Raw genomic sequence first — 15,529 nt, forward strand, 5'->3', positions numbered from 1 at the left:
TGGTAACAAATTCCACAGATTCACCATCCTCTGCAGAAATTCCTCCATAATCTCTGTTCTGAGCAGATGCCCTTCTATCCTGAAGTTGTGCCCTCTTGTCCCATCATGGGAAAAAAACCTTTCTACATCTACTCTGTTCACTCCTTTCAACATTCAAAATGTTTCAATGAGATCACCCCTCATTCTCCTAAATTCCGAGCTGTCAAATGCTCCTCATATGAGAACCCTTTCATTCCCAAAATCATCCCCATGAACCTCCTCTGAATCTTCTCCAACGTCAGCACATCCTTTCTTAAATGAGGAGCCCAAAACTGCCCACAATACTCCAACGTAAGGTCTCACCAGGGCCTTATAAAGCCTCAACATCACATCCCTGCTCTTAGATTCTGTTCCTCTTGAAATGAACGTCAGCATTGTATTTGCCTTCTTCACCACTGACTCAACCTGCAAATTTACCTTCAGGTTATATCCTGCCCGAGAACTCCCAGGTCCCTTTGCATCTGGGATTTTTCAATTTTCTCCCCATTTAAAAAAGTCTGCTCATTTATTTTTTCTACTAAAGTGCACGACTGTACACTTTCCAACATTATATTTCATTTGCCACTTATCTGCTCATTCTCCTGATCTGCCTGAGTCCTTCTGTAGCCTTCGTGTTTCCTCAACACTACCTGGTCCTTCACCTACCTTCAAATAGTCTCCAAACTTAATCACAAAGCTATTAATTTCATGATCCAAATTATTAACATACATCATAAAAAGCAGTCCCAACACCAACCTGTGGAACACCACTAGCAACCAACCAGAATATGATCCCTATATTCTATCTCTCTGCTTTCTGCCACTCAGCCAATGCTCTATCCACAATAGTATGGTTCCTGTTATGCCAAGGGCTCTTATCTTGTCAAGTAGCCTCACGTACAGCACCTCATCAAATGCTTTCTGAAAATCCAAATTTCTGAAAATCCAAATATGTAACGTCCACTGTATCTCCCTTATCCAGCTCAAAGAATCTCAATGGGTTTGTCAGGCAAGATTTTCCCTTAAGGAAACCATGCTGGCTTTGGCTATCCTGTCAGTGTCTCCAAGTACTCTGTAACCTCACCCTTTACAATAGACTCCAACATCTTTTCTGTGCTGTAGCGTTCTATGATTCTATAGGTCTGGAGGGTTACGGAATGGGAGCAGGTCATTGGGACTAGCTGAACAATGGTCAGCACAGACTAGAAGGGTCAAATGGCCTGTTTTCTGTGCTGTAGCATTCTATGGTCTTCTCAACCACTGAAGTCAGACTAACCGGTCTATAATTTCCTTTTTGCTGCCTTCCCCTCCCCACCCCTTCTTGAATAATGGGATGACGTTTATAATTCTCCAGTCCTCCGGACTATGCTAGAATCTATTGATTCCTGACAGATCATTACCAATGTCTCCCCAATCTGTACCACTACTTCTTTTAGAACCAGAGGGTACAATCCGTCTAGTCCCCTTCAACTCTGGCACATTGTTAGTGACTTCCAAAGTGAAGACAGATGCAAAATACTCATTTAGTTCCTCCGCTCATTATTACTTCTCCAGCATCATTTTCTCATGGTCATATATCGGACTTGCCTCTCTCTCTCTCTCATATTCTTAAAGTACTTGAAGACACTCTCGGATATTATTCCTAGCCTACTTTCATATTTCAATAGTCACCTCCTCTCCAGGATTCACTGGTAAACAACGGTTCTGTGAAGAATTAAGTGTAGAAAGCAATTTATTCCAATAAAAAAATCAGTGTCCTCAAGAGAGAAAGGCAGACAGGAATAAAAGCCTTTATAGTGGTGCCTCCCAAAGGCCAGTTTATATGCACCAGGCAGCATTGTACAGCAAGGTTTTTTTTTTAAATTACCTTAATAACATCAGGGAAATGACGCAACCTCTTTCCACAGGGAGCATAGTATTTGGTTTCCCCATGCACACGACTTCCCACAGTCCTTATTCTGACCTCGCGTCTCCACCTGACAAAGACAATATCGTCGTTATTTAGAAGTCAAAAATTAAAGTGAAATTTATTTTCAAAAAGGGTATTCATCATCCATCCCCCTCCCCATTCACCATGACACATCTGGGATTCCTGGCCGAGGGATTGGGCAGGCAGGACCTCTGCAGAGGTCAGACACTGCAACCAGCAGCAAGTGGCTGGGCGGGGATAGGCCCTCCTGAGGTGGAAGGGATTGGCTTCTTTGACACTATTTCACCCAATTTGACAACATGGAAGGAGGCCATTCAGCCCATCATTTCCATATCTATCCTGTCAAGGATCTCCAAGTACTCTGTAGCCTCATCCTTTACAATAGACTCCGTCTTCCTAACCACCGACATCAGACTAACTGGTCTATAATTTCAGTAAGCTCAACACTGTAACAGCACCAGCGATCGGGACTGGGGTTCAAATCCCGCACTGTCTGTAAGAAGTTTGTACATTCTCCCTAAGTCTGCATGGGTTTCCTCCCACTGTTCGAAATGTACCTGGGGTGGTAGGTTAATTGGGTGTAATTGGGCAGCACGGACTCATGGGCTGAAAGGGCCAGTTATTGTGCTGTTTGTCTAAATAAAATAATTTTTTTTTTAAAAATTAGCTGCAGCTAAGTGGAAGATGAGATTTAGCAGAGGAGTGTGATGCACTTAGGCTGAAGTAATTTAGTGAGGGTGAAGACTAAATGGCACAGGCCTAATGAATGTGAATAAACAAAGAGTCGGTTTACATGTATGCAAGTGACAGGTGAGGTTGAGAGAGCGGTTAAGGCACATGGGATCTTGTGCTACATAACCAGAGGAAGAGGGGACAGAAGCAGAGAGATTATGTTGAACCTTTATACAACACTAGTTAGGTTCCAATTGGAGCACAGTGCCCAGCTCTGGTTACCACATTTTAGGAAAGGTGAGAGAGAGAATGCAGAAAAGATTAATAGTTTTGGAGTCAAGACATTTCCACTACAAGGTCAGGCTAGGGGCACGGAAGGTTTGATAAAGGGGACAAGATTGTGACCAGTTCAGACAGAAAGAAATGTTCCCATTCGCAAGGCAGGGGGGGGCGGAGATATAAATTTTATGATGAGCAAAAGATAAAGCGAAAGATGCAAGTTAATGAGGATCAGAAGCTCACTGCCTATAGAAAGTGGGGGGGGGGAGAGGGGTGGGGGGGGGAAGGTGGAAAACAATGTCAAACAGGCAAACAAGGCCATCAGAAGAGGATTGGACAGGGACCAGAGAGAGGATCATCTGCATGGAAATTGGACAGATAGGACTCCTCTACCAAGAACAGAAACCAATTCAGTGGGCTGAATGGTTCCTTCTGTGCATGACAGCTTGGTGAATTGATGTTTCGCTACTTTCCACAGAGCCTGGTAGTAGGATGTTACTGGCACTGTCCCTGACATTCCTTCAGCAGTCTCCCAATGTAGAAAGGGCTTTCAGAGCTCTATGCTGCAAGGAGAAAGATAGTCAAACCACAGTGGAAAGGCAAGAGCTTTTAAAGGGAGGCATTGGAAAAGAGACAGGGAGGTGTCAAAGAATAGAAAATGGTTGGGATTTGGAAGCACACTATAGGAAAAAGATTGAGGGTATCGTCTGAGAAGTTGATTCCCCAGGATCCAAAGGTGAAGACAGTGAGGGAAGATGCAGGGTATGGAAGGTAGTGAGATGGATGTGATCGCCAGCACCAGGCAGAGAGGAAGGGACAGTTGTTGGGAGATTTAAGTCAAAAGGCCGGTCTTGAGGAACTGGTCAGTAGCGATTGCAAATGCCACGGTCAAACAGAGGACAAAGTGAAGAGTGCAATCCAAACCACAAGAAAAAGTTGCACAGGGCTTCAAGTCCTATTAACACAGGCCCAAGATGGGCCAGAGGTCAGTCTGACATTTAAGGTCCAGGGGGTTACCAGGCCACTGAAGTGTGCAGGAAGCAGGGAAGAGAATGCTGGGATCAGCCAGAGAGATGGGATGGTGCAGAATTGACTAGGGATGTGGATCTGGGTGTGGACTAAACATTGAACATAGAGCAGTGGAGCACAAGAACAGGGCCTCCGTTCACGACATCTGAGCTGAACACGATGCCAAATTAAGGTCAGCAGCGTGTAGGCTTCATTCTGAAGAAGGGACATTGGAAAGATCTGGTTCAGACCTGGGATTTGTAACAGAAGCCAGGCAGCCAGTCGTGTACAGGTCTGAGGCAGACCAGCAGAGTAATCATGTTCAAGAGCGTCGCCAACAGCAACAGGAGCACCAGCAAAATGAATAGTGCAGACTACTTGCAATTGGAAGGAGAAACCTATCCTTCTTTTCACTCTCTACTCAGGTCTCACATGAGGAGATTCTCAAGGGTGACTAGGTAAGTCACTGCCTTTGCTATTGACGGGAACTTGCAGAGAGGAAGGGGAGGAACAGTTGGAAGCAACAGCTACCACTGCCTTTGGCTGCGCCGCCAGGAGGGATTGCTGAGCCTGGCACAGAGGAACAGCAGGGGCAAAGCCATCAAATCCATTGCATATCTGTAAAAGGCATGGCAATGAGAAAATCCCGAGCTCATATATCCTTTCCTCTTCTTCTTTCTTTGGCTTGGCTTCGCGGATGAAGATTTATGGAGGGGGTAAAAAGTCCACGTCAGCTGCAGGCTCGTTTGTGGCTGACAAGTCCGATGCGGGACAGGCAGACACGATTGCAGCGGTTGCAGGGGAAAATTGGTTGGTTGGGGTTGGGTGTTGGGTTTTTCCTCCTTTGCCTTTTGTCAGTGAGGTGGGCTCTGCGGTCTTCTTCAAAGGAGGTTGCTGCCCGCCAAACTGTGAGGCGCCAAGATGCACGGTTTGAGGCGTTATCAGCCCACTGGCGGTGGTCAATGTGGCAGACACCAAGAGATTTCTTTAGGCAATCCTTGTACCTTTTCTTTGGTGCACCTCTGTCACGGTGGCCAGTGGAGAGCTCGCCATATAACACGATCTTGGGAAGGCGATGGTCCTCCATTCTGGAGACGTGACCCATCCAGCGCAGCTGGATCTTCAGCAGCGTGGACTCGATGCTGTCGACCTCTGCCATCTCGAGTACTTTGACGTTAGGGATGTAAGCGCTCCAATGGATGTTGAGGATGGAGCGGAGACAACGCTGGTGGAAGCGTTCTAGGAGCCGTAGGTGGTGCCGGTAAAGGACCCATGATTCGGAGCCGAACAGGAGTGTGGGTATGACAACGGCTCTGTATACGCTTATCTTTGTGAGGTTTATCCTTTCCTCTAGGCAACAGATAAAGGAGGATGTACCCAGAACTGCTACATTTGAGAAAGACCATGCAAGCATTACGCTGAGCCATGTGCCTCTGAGGAGATGCTCAGTGGATGTGGAGAAGGGGCTCTCTGAGCTGTTTAGGTTGCTGGGGGTAAAAAAAAAACAAGTGAAGGAATGCTGAAAGGTAGTCAAACACAGTAGAAAGGTTAGTTTTCAGCAGGCTTTGGAAGAGTCAGGGAGGTGTCAGAGAACGGGAAATGGATGGGAATTGAAGTACACTCCGGAAAAAGTAGATTAAGGGAATCGTTTGCAAGATTGATCCTCCAGGATTAAAAAGGTGAAGCTAGTGAGGGAGAGGAATAGAATGAAGGTGTAAACAGCTTGTGAAGGTTGAGCAGAGAGCAATTTCTCATTGAACCACGTGAGTAGTTTAACCACTACTGATAAACAGATCAGAACTCATGTAGCCCAAATATCCAATTTGATCCTGAAAATTGGTGTGAGAGGGAACTAGCAAGAGAGAGAGTAAAAATACAATTAAAGCAGTGAAACAACTTCACATTCAAAGGAGAAACGACAGCAGGAAAATCAACTGAAAGAGCATCATCATCCACAGGGACCAGTTGCCAGGATCCTGCCATCTATCCCAGTGAAAGCCTCAGAGTCAGAGACAGCAAATTGCCGAGAACCAGATTTTGAACTGTGATGTCACTCCCATTCGAGTCATCATAGATCAACAACAAGTTGAGTGCAAGAGAGAACTGATTTAGTGGGATCTTGTCAAAGGAATGATAGACTGGGCCGCTTGGCACCAAAGACCATTGGCTCCAGAGTAATGGGTGACTAAGATACTTTGCGCTGAAGCATCTGATCTTAGCCCAGGGAGGTAGTACCTCCTTCATCAACCCTGGGTTAGAGATCAGCCGGGAGTTCTGCTCGTGAGTGCTGTTGAGAAAGCCCCAATGGAAAGTGCACATGGGTAAAGATTTGATAAGAACAGGACTGGGCTCAATAACAATAAGCCTCCGCTGCTGGTCAGATGTGAAGGACAATCGTCTGCAGGCAAGCGAAATGACAAACTGCAGGACCACAAATGGCAAGATCTGGAGGTGCATCAATGGAGTGGCAAGATCCCAGGGTTTTACATTAAGAATGAAGAAAGACAAAGGTTGGCAAAGTTAGCGGAACAATTAGCGCAACGCTGTTACAGCGCCAGTGCCCCCAGTTCAAATCCCGCACTCTCTGTCAGGAGTTTGTATGTTCTCCGTCTTGTCTGCATGGGCTTTCCCCAGGGGCTCAGGTTTCCTCCCACCGTTCAAAACATACTGGGGGCTTGGAGGTTAATTCAGTGTAATTGGGTGGCACGGGCTCATGGGCCGAAAGGGCCAGTTACTGTGCTGTATGTCTAAATGTAAAATTTAAAATGACAACAGGGTCTCATTGACTGAAGCATTAATTCAGACAGGAAGCAGGTCCTTAAATGGAGCCCACAAATTTTGGATCTGCAATCGTAGTGAAGGAGAAATTCCTTTGTTAGCCTGATGCAGTTGATGTATCAATTTCAGCAGACTTCACACAAATAGCAGGAGTGTTAATCAATGCTCCAAAATTAGCGCACAAGAAAGCACAAATAATGTTTGCATTTATATAGCGCCATAACATGTCAAATTGCCTCAAAGTGCTTCATGCAGCAAATTATTTTGAAGTGTGGTTCAGTCCTTACAGCAGAAGAGAACATGGCACCTTTCTGAGCAATACCAGGGAAAATTTGTTAATGAGGATTTCAGAATTAGATAAGGATTGGGAGGTGACATCTTGTGTAATGGTGGGAAGGCTTAAGTGACAGGGAGACCAGTGGCTACCTTAATGCAGAGTGACTTGGAATAACTGAAGTCAAACAGTGCCAGACAGATGATGGTTCTTATTCCTATTTGCTTGTAGGGTGTGGGCATTGCTGGCAAGGCCAGCATTTTGTGCCAAAATCTAAGACAGGGTGTGAAGACAGGTGTAGAAACCAGGCCTATCAAATTAAAGATTGCAGTGCTACACACTACATTCCATAGCCAAGGAACAAAGATGCACTGCTTTCGATCCAAGAACGAGTGTTAACAGCAAGTCTAGAACAATGTTATCTCTGTGTTCCACTTAATCAGGCTCAAGGAATGAACTAGGTTTGGTATCTGGTCAAGACTTCTTCAGGAGGTCCACCAAGGAACTGTAACAAAATTTAACACACTTTAAGATGCTGGACTAGATATTGGAGGTAAAGCCAGCAAAAATACAAAGTATGAAGCTGGAAGAGTTACGAAACGAAGCAAGAGACCTTGACATTTACAGTTGGGGATTCCAGTTGATCCGAGACCAAGACCTGGTAGAGACGGAGATCCGGGCAGAGGTTGGGTTTGTTTTAACTAAAAGACCCGACTCTGGGGATATTTGCTCTCCAGAGGAACTGCCTGGGCTCCCTGGGCTTTCAGCAAATGTGGCACTGGCTTCTGTGTCTGATAGCCTTAATAAACAGAGAAAATTACCCGTATTGCAGTGGAATGCGCAACTTGCTTTCATCAGTTACTCTTCTACGCATGTATTTGCCTGTGGGGGAGAAAAGCAAGAGGACATTTTACTTCCACATACAAGCTGCTCCATTGCTAGCACGTGGCGCTGTGACACACTCTGCCAGAATTCTAGCCGTTTATGCTCTGCTCCAATATAAACCACTCCCAAAGTAGTCAGTTCCTTTCTTCTGAGCAACCCTTTCCAAACCTGTTCCATGCTGTTTGCTTTTCAATCGACTTGATCTTGAGGGAATACCAGTGGAAAGTGCCCTGAGCAACAAACTCTTAACTACTAAACACAAGAACATCAGAAATAGGAGCAGGAGTCGGCCATCCAGCCCGTTGAGCCTGCTCTGCCATTCAATGAGATCATGGCTGATCTGATGATGGGCTCATCTCCACCCACCACCCTTTTCCCCATATCCCTTAATTCCCCGACTATGTACAAATCTATCCAACCTGGTCTTAAATCTATTTACTGAGGTCGCCTCCACTGCTTCAATGGGCAGTGAGTTCCACAGATTCACCTCTGAATCTGAAATGCAGTTCCTCCTCATCTCCGTCTTAAATCTACTCCCCTGAATTTTGAGTCTATGTCCCCTCATTCTGGTCTCCCCCACCAACGGGAACAACCTATCTACCTCTATCTGATCTAAGCCTTTCATAATTCTATACATTTCTATAAGATCCCCTCTCCTGAAGGTGTTCAAGGTCAAAAGAGGAAATTCGGTTTCAAATTTTCCCCTCCCCCTGTGCCACAGCATAATCATAATGACAGAACAGGGCAAGATACACACCAACTCATGTTGCTTGGTGGCTCTATGCAACACTACGCTCAATGAGCACTAGGAAAAGAAATGACTGCTATTTTATTGTGCAGTGGTTGCGACTTACTTCCGCCCTCTTATGAAAAAGCATTTTACCTTCTGTGCTATGGATAGCTCCAGGCAACCAGGCAAGTGCATGCCTTGTGCCAACCACTATTGGTTACAGTGAAGGTGGCCACTTGAGAGGGGCACGTCCTTTATACTGCCCATTCCTAGTGTCACACGCAGCAGTGCACACAAAGGAGATTTAAACTTGCCTTTATAATAAAGATACTCCTAGTCATTGGTGACAGACAAGAGACACTCGAGGCAGATTTTAGCTCTGGTGGATGCAAAACCTGCTAAGGGAACCAGGGTGCAGTGGGAGTTCCCCAGCGGCCTATCCTCAGTCCTGTTCTGTATAGAATTTCCAGTAGGAGCAAAGGATGATCTTGGAATCCACATACAACCAACCCCCCCCCCCCCCAACTCCTCTTTCAGGTCAAAATAACACCAAATTATTCGCAACAAATATATTGATACTTTCCATTGCTACAAAGATCCCCACACAAGGGAAGTTCATCAACATCTTTGATAAAACAGGAGGCAGGAAGAGGTTTAAACACATACGTTCTCGCATTAATATCACAATCTGAACTTCACCTTCCTAACTGCCTTCATCACAAAGGAATTGCACGGCCAGATGAATAAAATAAAATCCCTTTCACTTCTACCTTCTTCAATTCATAGACATTTACCCCCACCCCCAAGATCTCACCATAATGTTCTCACACCCCCCTTCCACCCCCCCAACTCTGCTGTACAGGTAGCAAGCCCACAATATTAATACCAAAACACACACTGGTCTGAGCTTCAATGGTGAACCCGGCTTTTTTAAACAACGTGATAAATAACTTGCAAATGGTCATTAGAATTCCAGGAACTGTGAGAATTTTTTTTCTCCTTCCTCTTGGCTGAAACTATGCCATGTTCCACTCCATGTGGGCAGGAAGGCCTCCCAACGATGTTGCCCTCAACAACACTCTTCTTTAATACAGCAGGGTCACCCAGAATATGAACTGGTCAAAAGGCTGAGATGGCCAAAAAAAGTTGACCTTGAGCTTGAACAATTCAGGCTATTGTTCATCCAGGATTCTGCTGGGAGAAAGATCACTGAGAATTGGAAAAAAAATTTCCTTCGACCCTTTTGCTTAAGAGGTTCAGAAATGTCAATCAACAGCAAAGAATCAGCCCATCAGTTCAACAAGGGTCCTTTCCCCAGGAGGGGCAATATTCCTCGAGGATGGATGGGATGCCTGGAGGTTACATAGCCTCCGGAAGTTTGCTTCCCTTGAGTTTATAAGCTGCTAATGACCAGTTTGGTTGAGTTGGGGGGTGTGTGGGGAGGAGGGGGTCACTGACAAAGATTCTGCAGTAGCTGCCCTTTTGATAAATCAAGACAGGGGCCCCTAGAGCTCAAGGATCCCACAGCAAAACAAAATGGCCCAGAGTTTCCCACTCATTTCCTTGCCCAAGGAGTCTGCAATTTTCACCTGCTACTTATTTAGCAATTCTGCTCAGACAATGTCGACATTATTGGCAACTTCTCTTGTGAGTTAATGAAGCAAAATAGCACAGATGCTGGGGAACCAAAATTAAAAAAAAACAAATGCTGGGAGCAGTACGTGAGAGAGTGTTTGTGTGGGGGAGGGAGAGAGAGAAAAAGTAGGAAGATTTCAGGTGGATGCATCTTCAGTTTTTTTCCCTCCCTGCAAGTTGCCTCATCCATTGAGAAGCATTTTAACCATTTATTGTCCTGTTGCTCTGAGTCACGCTGGTATCGATTTACACACCCACTGAGATGCCACTAATCGCCAAGATTTCACATTTTACATTCCGCTCGATACTGGAAGCGGCCAAGGTACGAAATGTACCCATCCCACCCGCACTCAATTCATGAAGAATGGAGTTCAAAATGTGAACCCTTTGAGGATTAGCAACCAAATCAGTGCTGCAAAGAAAACAGAGGAAAGAAGAGATTTGCGTTAATATTGTGCCTGTATCATTGCTGCTCAGAACCCTCTCCGAGGCAATTACTTTGAAGTTCTTTGCAGGCAAACACGGCAGCCATTTCGCGCACAAGCAGCAGTGAAATAAATGAGCAGTGATCATCAGTTGGTTGAGAGAGGAATACTTGCTGGAATACTGGGGGGTGGGGGGGGGGAGAGAGGGAAAGAGAACTTATGGCTCTTCTTCCAACAGTGCCATGGAATCTTCATTATTCACCTGCACTGTACCAGTGCTGGCTCCTTCCTATACCAGAGTTGGAAATCTAGAGGCCTGAAGAAACAAATTCAACAACTGGGGGATTTCAATTCAGTTAAATAAATTTGTAATAAAATAGAAAACTCCAGATGTTGGATATCATAAATAAAAACAAAAAACTAGAAATACTCATCAGGTCAGACAGCATTTCCAGAGGGAAACAGCGTTAACGACAGCACTAATGAAGGATTAGTCACCTGAGATATTACAGACAAACTCAGCCTGTCTTGCAACATCCAGAGGTGGTAAAGATATATTACCAAGGTCTGAACCCTTCCTCCAGGAATAAGCAGGGCTACTTCCTCAGGAGTTTGGGATGACATCAAAAAACCCTGGCAAATTTCTACAGATGTGTGATATAAAGTGTGCTGACTGGCTGCATCACGGTCTGGTATGGGGACACCAATACTCCTGAACATAAAGCACTCCAAAAGATAGTGGACACAGCCCGGGGTGTCACAGGCAAAACCCTCCCCACTATCAAGAACATCTACAGGGAACACTGCCGTCAGAAAACAGCAACAATAATCAAGGATTCACACCCCCCACCCCCCAGCACACGCTCTATTCTCACTGCTGCCATCAGGAAAGAGGTTGAGTTGCCAAAAGACTCGCACCACCAGGTTCAGGAACAGCTGCTTGCTGTTTGCTCCACCATCAGACTCCTCAACAACAAACTCAATTAAAGACTCATTTAAGGGCTCTCACTTGTGCGGTTTATTGACTTTCTTTGTGTTGTACAGTTTGTTCACATGTGTACGTTGAGTCAGTTTTTTTTTGCACTGCCAATAAGTGGCAATTCTGCCTCACCTGCAAATAAAAGGATCTCAGGGTTGTATGTGATGTCTTGTACGTACTCTGACAATAAATCAAAATCTGAATAAATCCAAATATGAAAAGGCAGGCAAGCATCTAATTAAAGACTAGAGATTAAGGGGGGAAAAATGGGAGAGGGAGGAGTCCAGACCTAACAGACAAAAGGTGATAAAATTGGATACAATATGAAAGGTGAGAACGTTGGCTCTGTTAAAGGAGACAGAGGGAAAGGAGACAGAGGGAAAGGGAAGAAAGAGGGACAGAGCTGGGGAAAGGATGAGGAAGAAGGGGAATGGGTTTAACAAAAGCCAGAGAGGTTGATATTAATGCCATCCAATTGGAGGATGCCCAGACGGAAGATGAGGTGTTGTTCCTCAAATGTACAAGTGGTCTCACTCTGGCAGTGCATGAGACCATGGACAGACATGTCAGCAAGGGAACGGGATGGGGAATGAAAATGGATTGTCACTGGGAGATCCACACTATTGCGGCAGACAGAGCTGCAATACCCAATTAACATCTTTCGTGTTAGGTTTGTACTCATCCTCCTCGTATTCTTCCGCCTCAATTAAGACACCTGCCTTTTGCTTGAGGAAGGGCTCAGGTCCAAAACGTTGGTAATATATCTTTACCTCCTGTGGACGCTGTGAGACCAGCTGGGTTCCTCCAGCATTTCTGTGTGTTTTTACTGCAATCACAGCACCCACTGTGAAACATCAGCTCAGTTTTCCTCCTCACAGATGCTGCCACACCTGTTGAACATTTCCAGCTCAGCTTTTATATCTGGAATGAGAGGCAAAGAATGGTAACCATGACCAAAAAGTTACTGTTGGGGAAAGAAAAAAAATTTGTTCACTGGAATCCAATGAAGAAAGCTCCTGCTACCCCAGAGTGGTCAGATTCATTGGCCTTAAGGTCTTCAACATTTAACTCCAGACTCCACTTGGTCTTATGGTAAGAGGCCAAACATGGGCAAGGTTACCACTTTGTGACTACCACCCACTGTCCTCATTTGGTTGATTGAGCAGTGGCCCACTGTGATGAAGTACACTTGGAAGAAGGCCAGACAGTAGCCAAGGGGTGGGAGACTTGGTAACACCACCACAGTGAGAGGGTCAGTCCTGAAGGGAAATGCTGCCACTATCTTCAAGGTAAAAATCAGGAGTGTGATAGAATATTCACCTTGCCCGCCCGCCCGCCCGCCCGCCCGCCCGCCCGCCCGCCCGGGACCATAGCACATTCAAGTAAAAGCCTAGTTTTCATTTCACCTTGTGTAACAATTTTTAAATTTTTTAAAATGTAATCAGTAAGAGAAAATTTGAGAGAAAATTTGACTGTTTTACAGGGAAGGTGGGCCATAAACTTTGAACAGAGACCTCAGGGAGGCCATAGCCAAGAACAGGTCAAGAATGGCTACAGGAGTTTGAATTTCTGGCTCAATTTAAAAAAAAATAGGAGCAAGCCAGGAGCAGCACCAAGTGTCAGTAAACATTATAAGCCCATGTGGTGAAACTCTAACGCAGAGCTATCTCTCTGCTAAACCATATGCAGAGAGGTGTGGTGGCTAAGTGGTCTCACAACCATCAGATCAAAACACAGCCCTATCACTTCCAGTCATGAAAATTAAGCAGCTAATGCAAGGCAGCAGCTTGAAGAATCTCAGTGATGGCAGAGTCCAGCACATTAAGGTCAAAGGCAAGGTCAAAACACTGCATTTTGTCAAAACTGTCACGTAGATGGCCCTGGTCTTCTTTCATGCCACAGCATGAAATCCAATTCATTCCCTGTGACATCAAGAGGTAGTTCAGCTCACTTGGTCTAGCTGAAGCTAGGAGCCCAGGCAATAGCCCATCTGTAGTTTTCATCCTGGATTAAAGACTTGTATTCAAAACACAGAAAAGCTGGAGGAACCCAGCCAGTCTCGCAGCATCCACAGGAGGAAAAGATACATTATCAACGGGACATCTGTAGACTCTAGCTTTTCTTCCAGCCAAGTAGAAAACTGTATAGGTATATGCGCTTCACTAAAAGCAGGACATGGCCAAATTACAGCTCACCAAAGCAATGGAAGATGAGCAGAGCAGTCAAGCAGCAGAGCAGTCAAGCAGCACTTACTCACCAATGACCTTCTTTCCAATGCCCAGGTTCATTTTCATTGCAGCCTTTTGGCTCCAAACCTCATCAAATGCCTTGGTCAAACCATGGACCAAGAAGCCGAATTCTGAAGGGGAGGTTAGGGTGACTGTCCTTGCCATCAAATATGGCATCAAAATATCCTGGTGAAACTGAAGTCAGTGAGCACCAAGGAGAAGACACTCCAGTGACTGGAGTCTGGCAGGGTGATTATGATCAGTGGAAGCAAACCATTCCGGCCGCAGAACACCCCTGCAGAGTTTCTCAGGGCAGCGTGCAGAGCCCCACCATCCTCAGCTGCTTTATCAACGACTGTCCTTCCATCACGGGGTCAGAAGTGAAGATGTTCACCAGGGATTGTGTACCACTCCTTGCCTCTGCATATGAACCAGCTCCCGCCTACATGCAGCAACACCAAGACAACGTCCACATTCACGCCACAATGGTCAATGATCATTCCACAAGGAGCTGGTCTAACCCTAAGCCATAGGTGCTTTGTGATTAGTAAGGGATTGCTTGTGAGTGGAAAGAAAAAGTTTGAAACCCACTGTTTTAATCGTCCCTAATTGATTCGTTATGTGCACGATTTTATAACTCCAAAGGAAATGAGCCAGCGACAATTTTTCTCAAGGAAAATATTTCAGTAACAACTGGGTCTAGAGCAGTGATTCTCAATCTTCCCATCCCACTCACATCACACCTTAAGCAATCCCTTACTAATCACAGAGCACTGATGGCGTAGGGAAAGAAAGAAAGAGGTTGAGAACCACTAGTCTAACCACTCACCTTTGATATTCAATAGCATTCCCATTGCCAAGACCCCCCCCCCTCCCTCCCCCCCTCCCCCCAGAGTCAACATCCTGGAGATCAGTGTTGACCAGAAGCTCAAGTGGACCAGCCACAAAGCAGTGAGAGGCTGGGTATCCTGTGGCAAGTGGCTCACCTCAATATGCTAAACCCTATCTACGTGGCACAAGGCTGGAGTGTGATGGAACACTCTCCACTTGCCTGGGTAGAAGCTCAACACCATTCAGGACAAAGCATTTGCCACCAGCGTTGTGGCTGCGTTGTGCCCCATCAATAGAGTTACTTGCCTACACCACTCTGATAGCACCAGCTCACAACTCTATCCCCAAGAAGCTGAGAGGCAGGAGGAGCATGGGGACACCTCTTCAAGTTCTACACCATCCCAATTTGGAAAGGTAATCACTGTAGTTGGTCCAGATCATTTGAAAATTAATGAAAAAAAATGCACTTTGTTTAAAAACCTGTTTCAGGTGCTTTCATTGACCTACTGCTCTCAACCATGGTCACGGTCACCAGCTTTTAATTCCAGATTTTTTTCACAAACAGAATTTAAATTCCCAGTTGTTGGAGTTTGATTTGAACTGGATCAGCAGCCCAGGCTTCTGGATTACTCATCCAGTAACAACCGCTGGATACATTTGAAAGTATTCTTTTGATAAAATACGTGTTCAGCATGTTAATTAAGACTATGAAAGGATTTGCTGCTGTATTCTTATGCAGAAGAATACTAGCAGCCCTAGATGTAATGCATTGCCTCGGGGTGGTGGGGGGGGGGGGTAGGGGGGGAGGAGGAAGAAAAATAAAATCACAAAAATAGATGTTGAGAAAATAAAATAGA

The 15,529-nt window shown here is 45.4% G+C and overlaps 1 protein-coding gene across 6 annotated transcripts in view; it reads right to left on the bottom strand.

Annotated features, from left to right (window-relative positions):
• The window catches only part of LOC138747055 (bromodomain adjacent to zinc finger domain protein 2A-like), a 145,339-nt gene that overhangs the window by 48,508 nt on the left and 81,302 nt on the right, over positions 1-15,529 (bottom strand). For all 6 annotated transcript variants that reach the window (XM_069905943.1, XM_069905944.1, XM_069905946.1 and 3 more), the window contains 2 exons: positions 7,781-7,841; positions 1,886-1,994 (listed from right to left, as the gene is read on the bottom strand). In XM_069905943.1, coding sequence (XP_069762044.1) covers positions 1,886-1,994; positions 7,781-7,841 — 170 coding nt within the window. The remainder of the gene's footprint in view (positions 1-1,885; positions 1,995-7,780; positions 7,842-15,529) is intronic.

The sequence above is a fragment of the Narcine bancroftii genome, chromosome 12, assembly GCF_036971445.1.
Source record: "Narcine bancroftii isolate sNarBan1 chromosome 12, sNarBan1.hap1, whole genome shotgun sequence".
Taxonomy (NCBI): Eukaryota; Metazoa; Chordata; class Chondrichthyes; order Torpediniformes; family Narcinidae; genus Narcine; species Narcine bancroftii.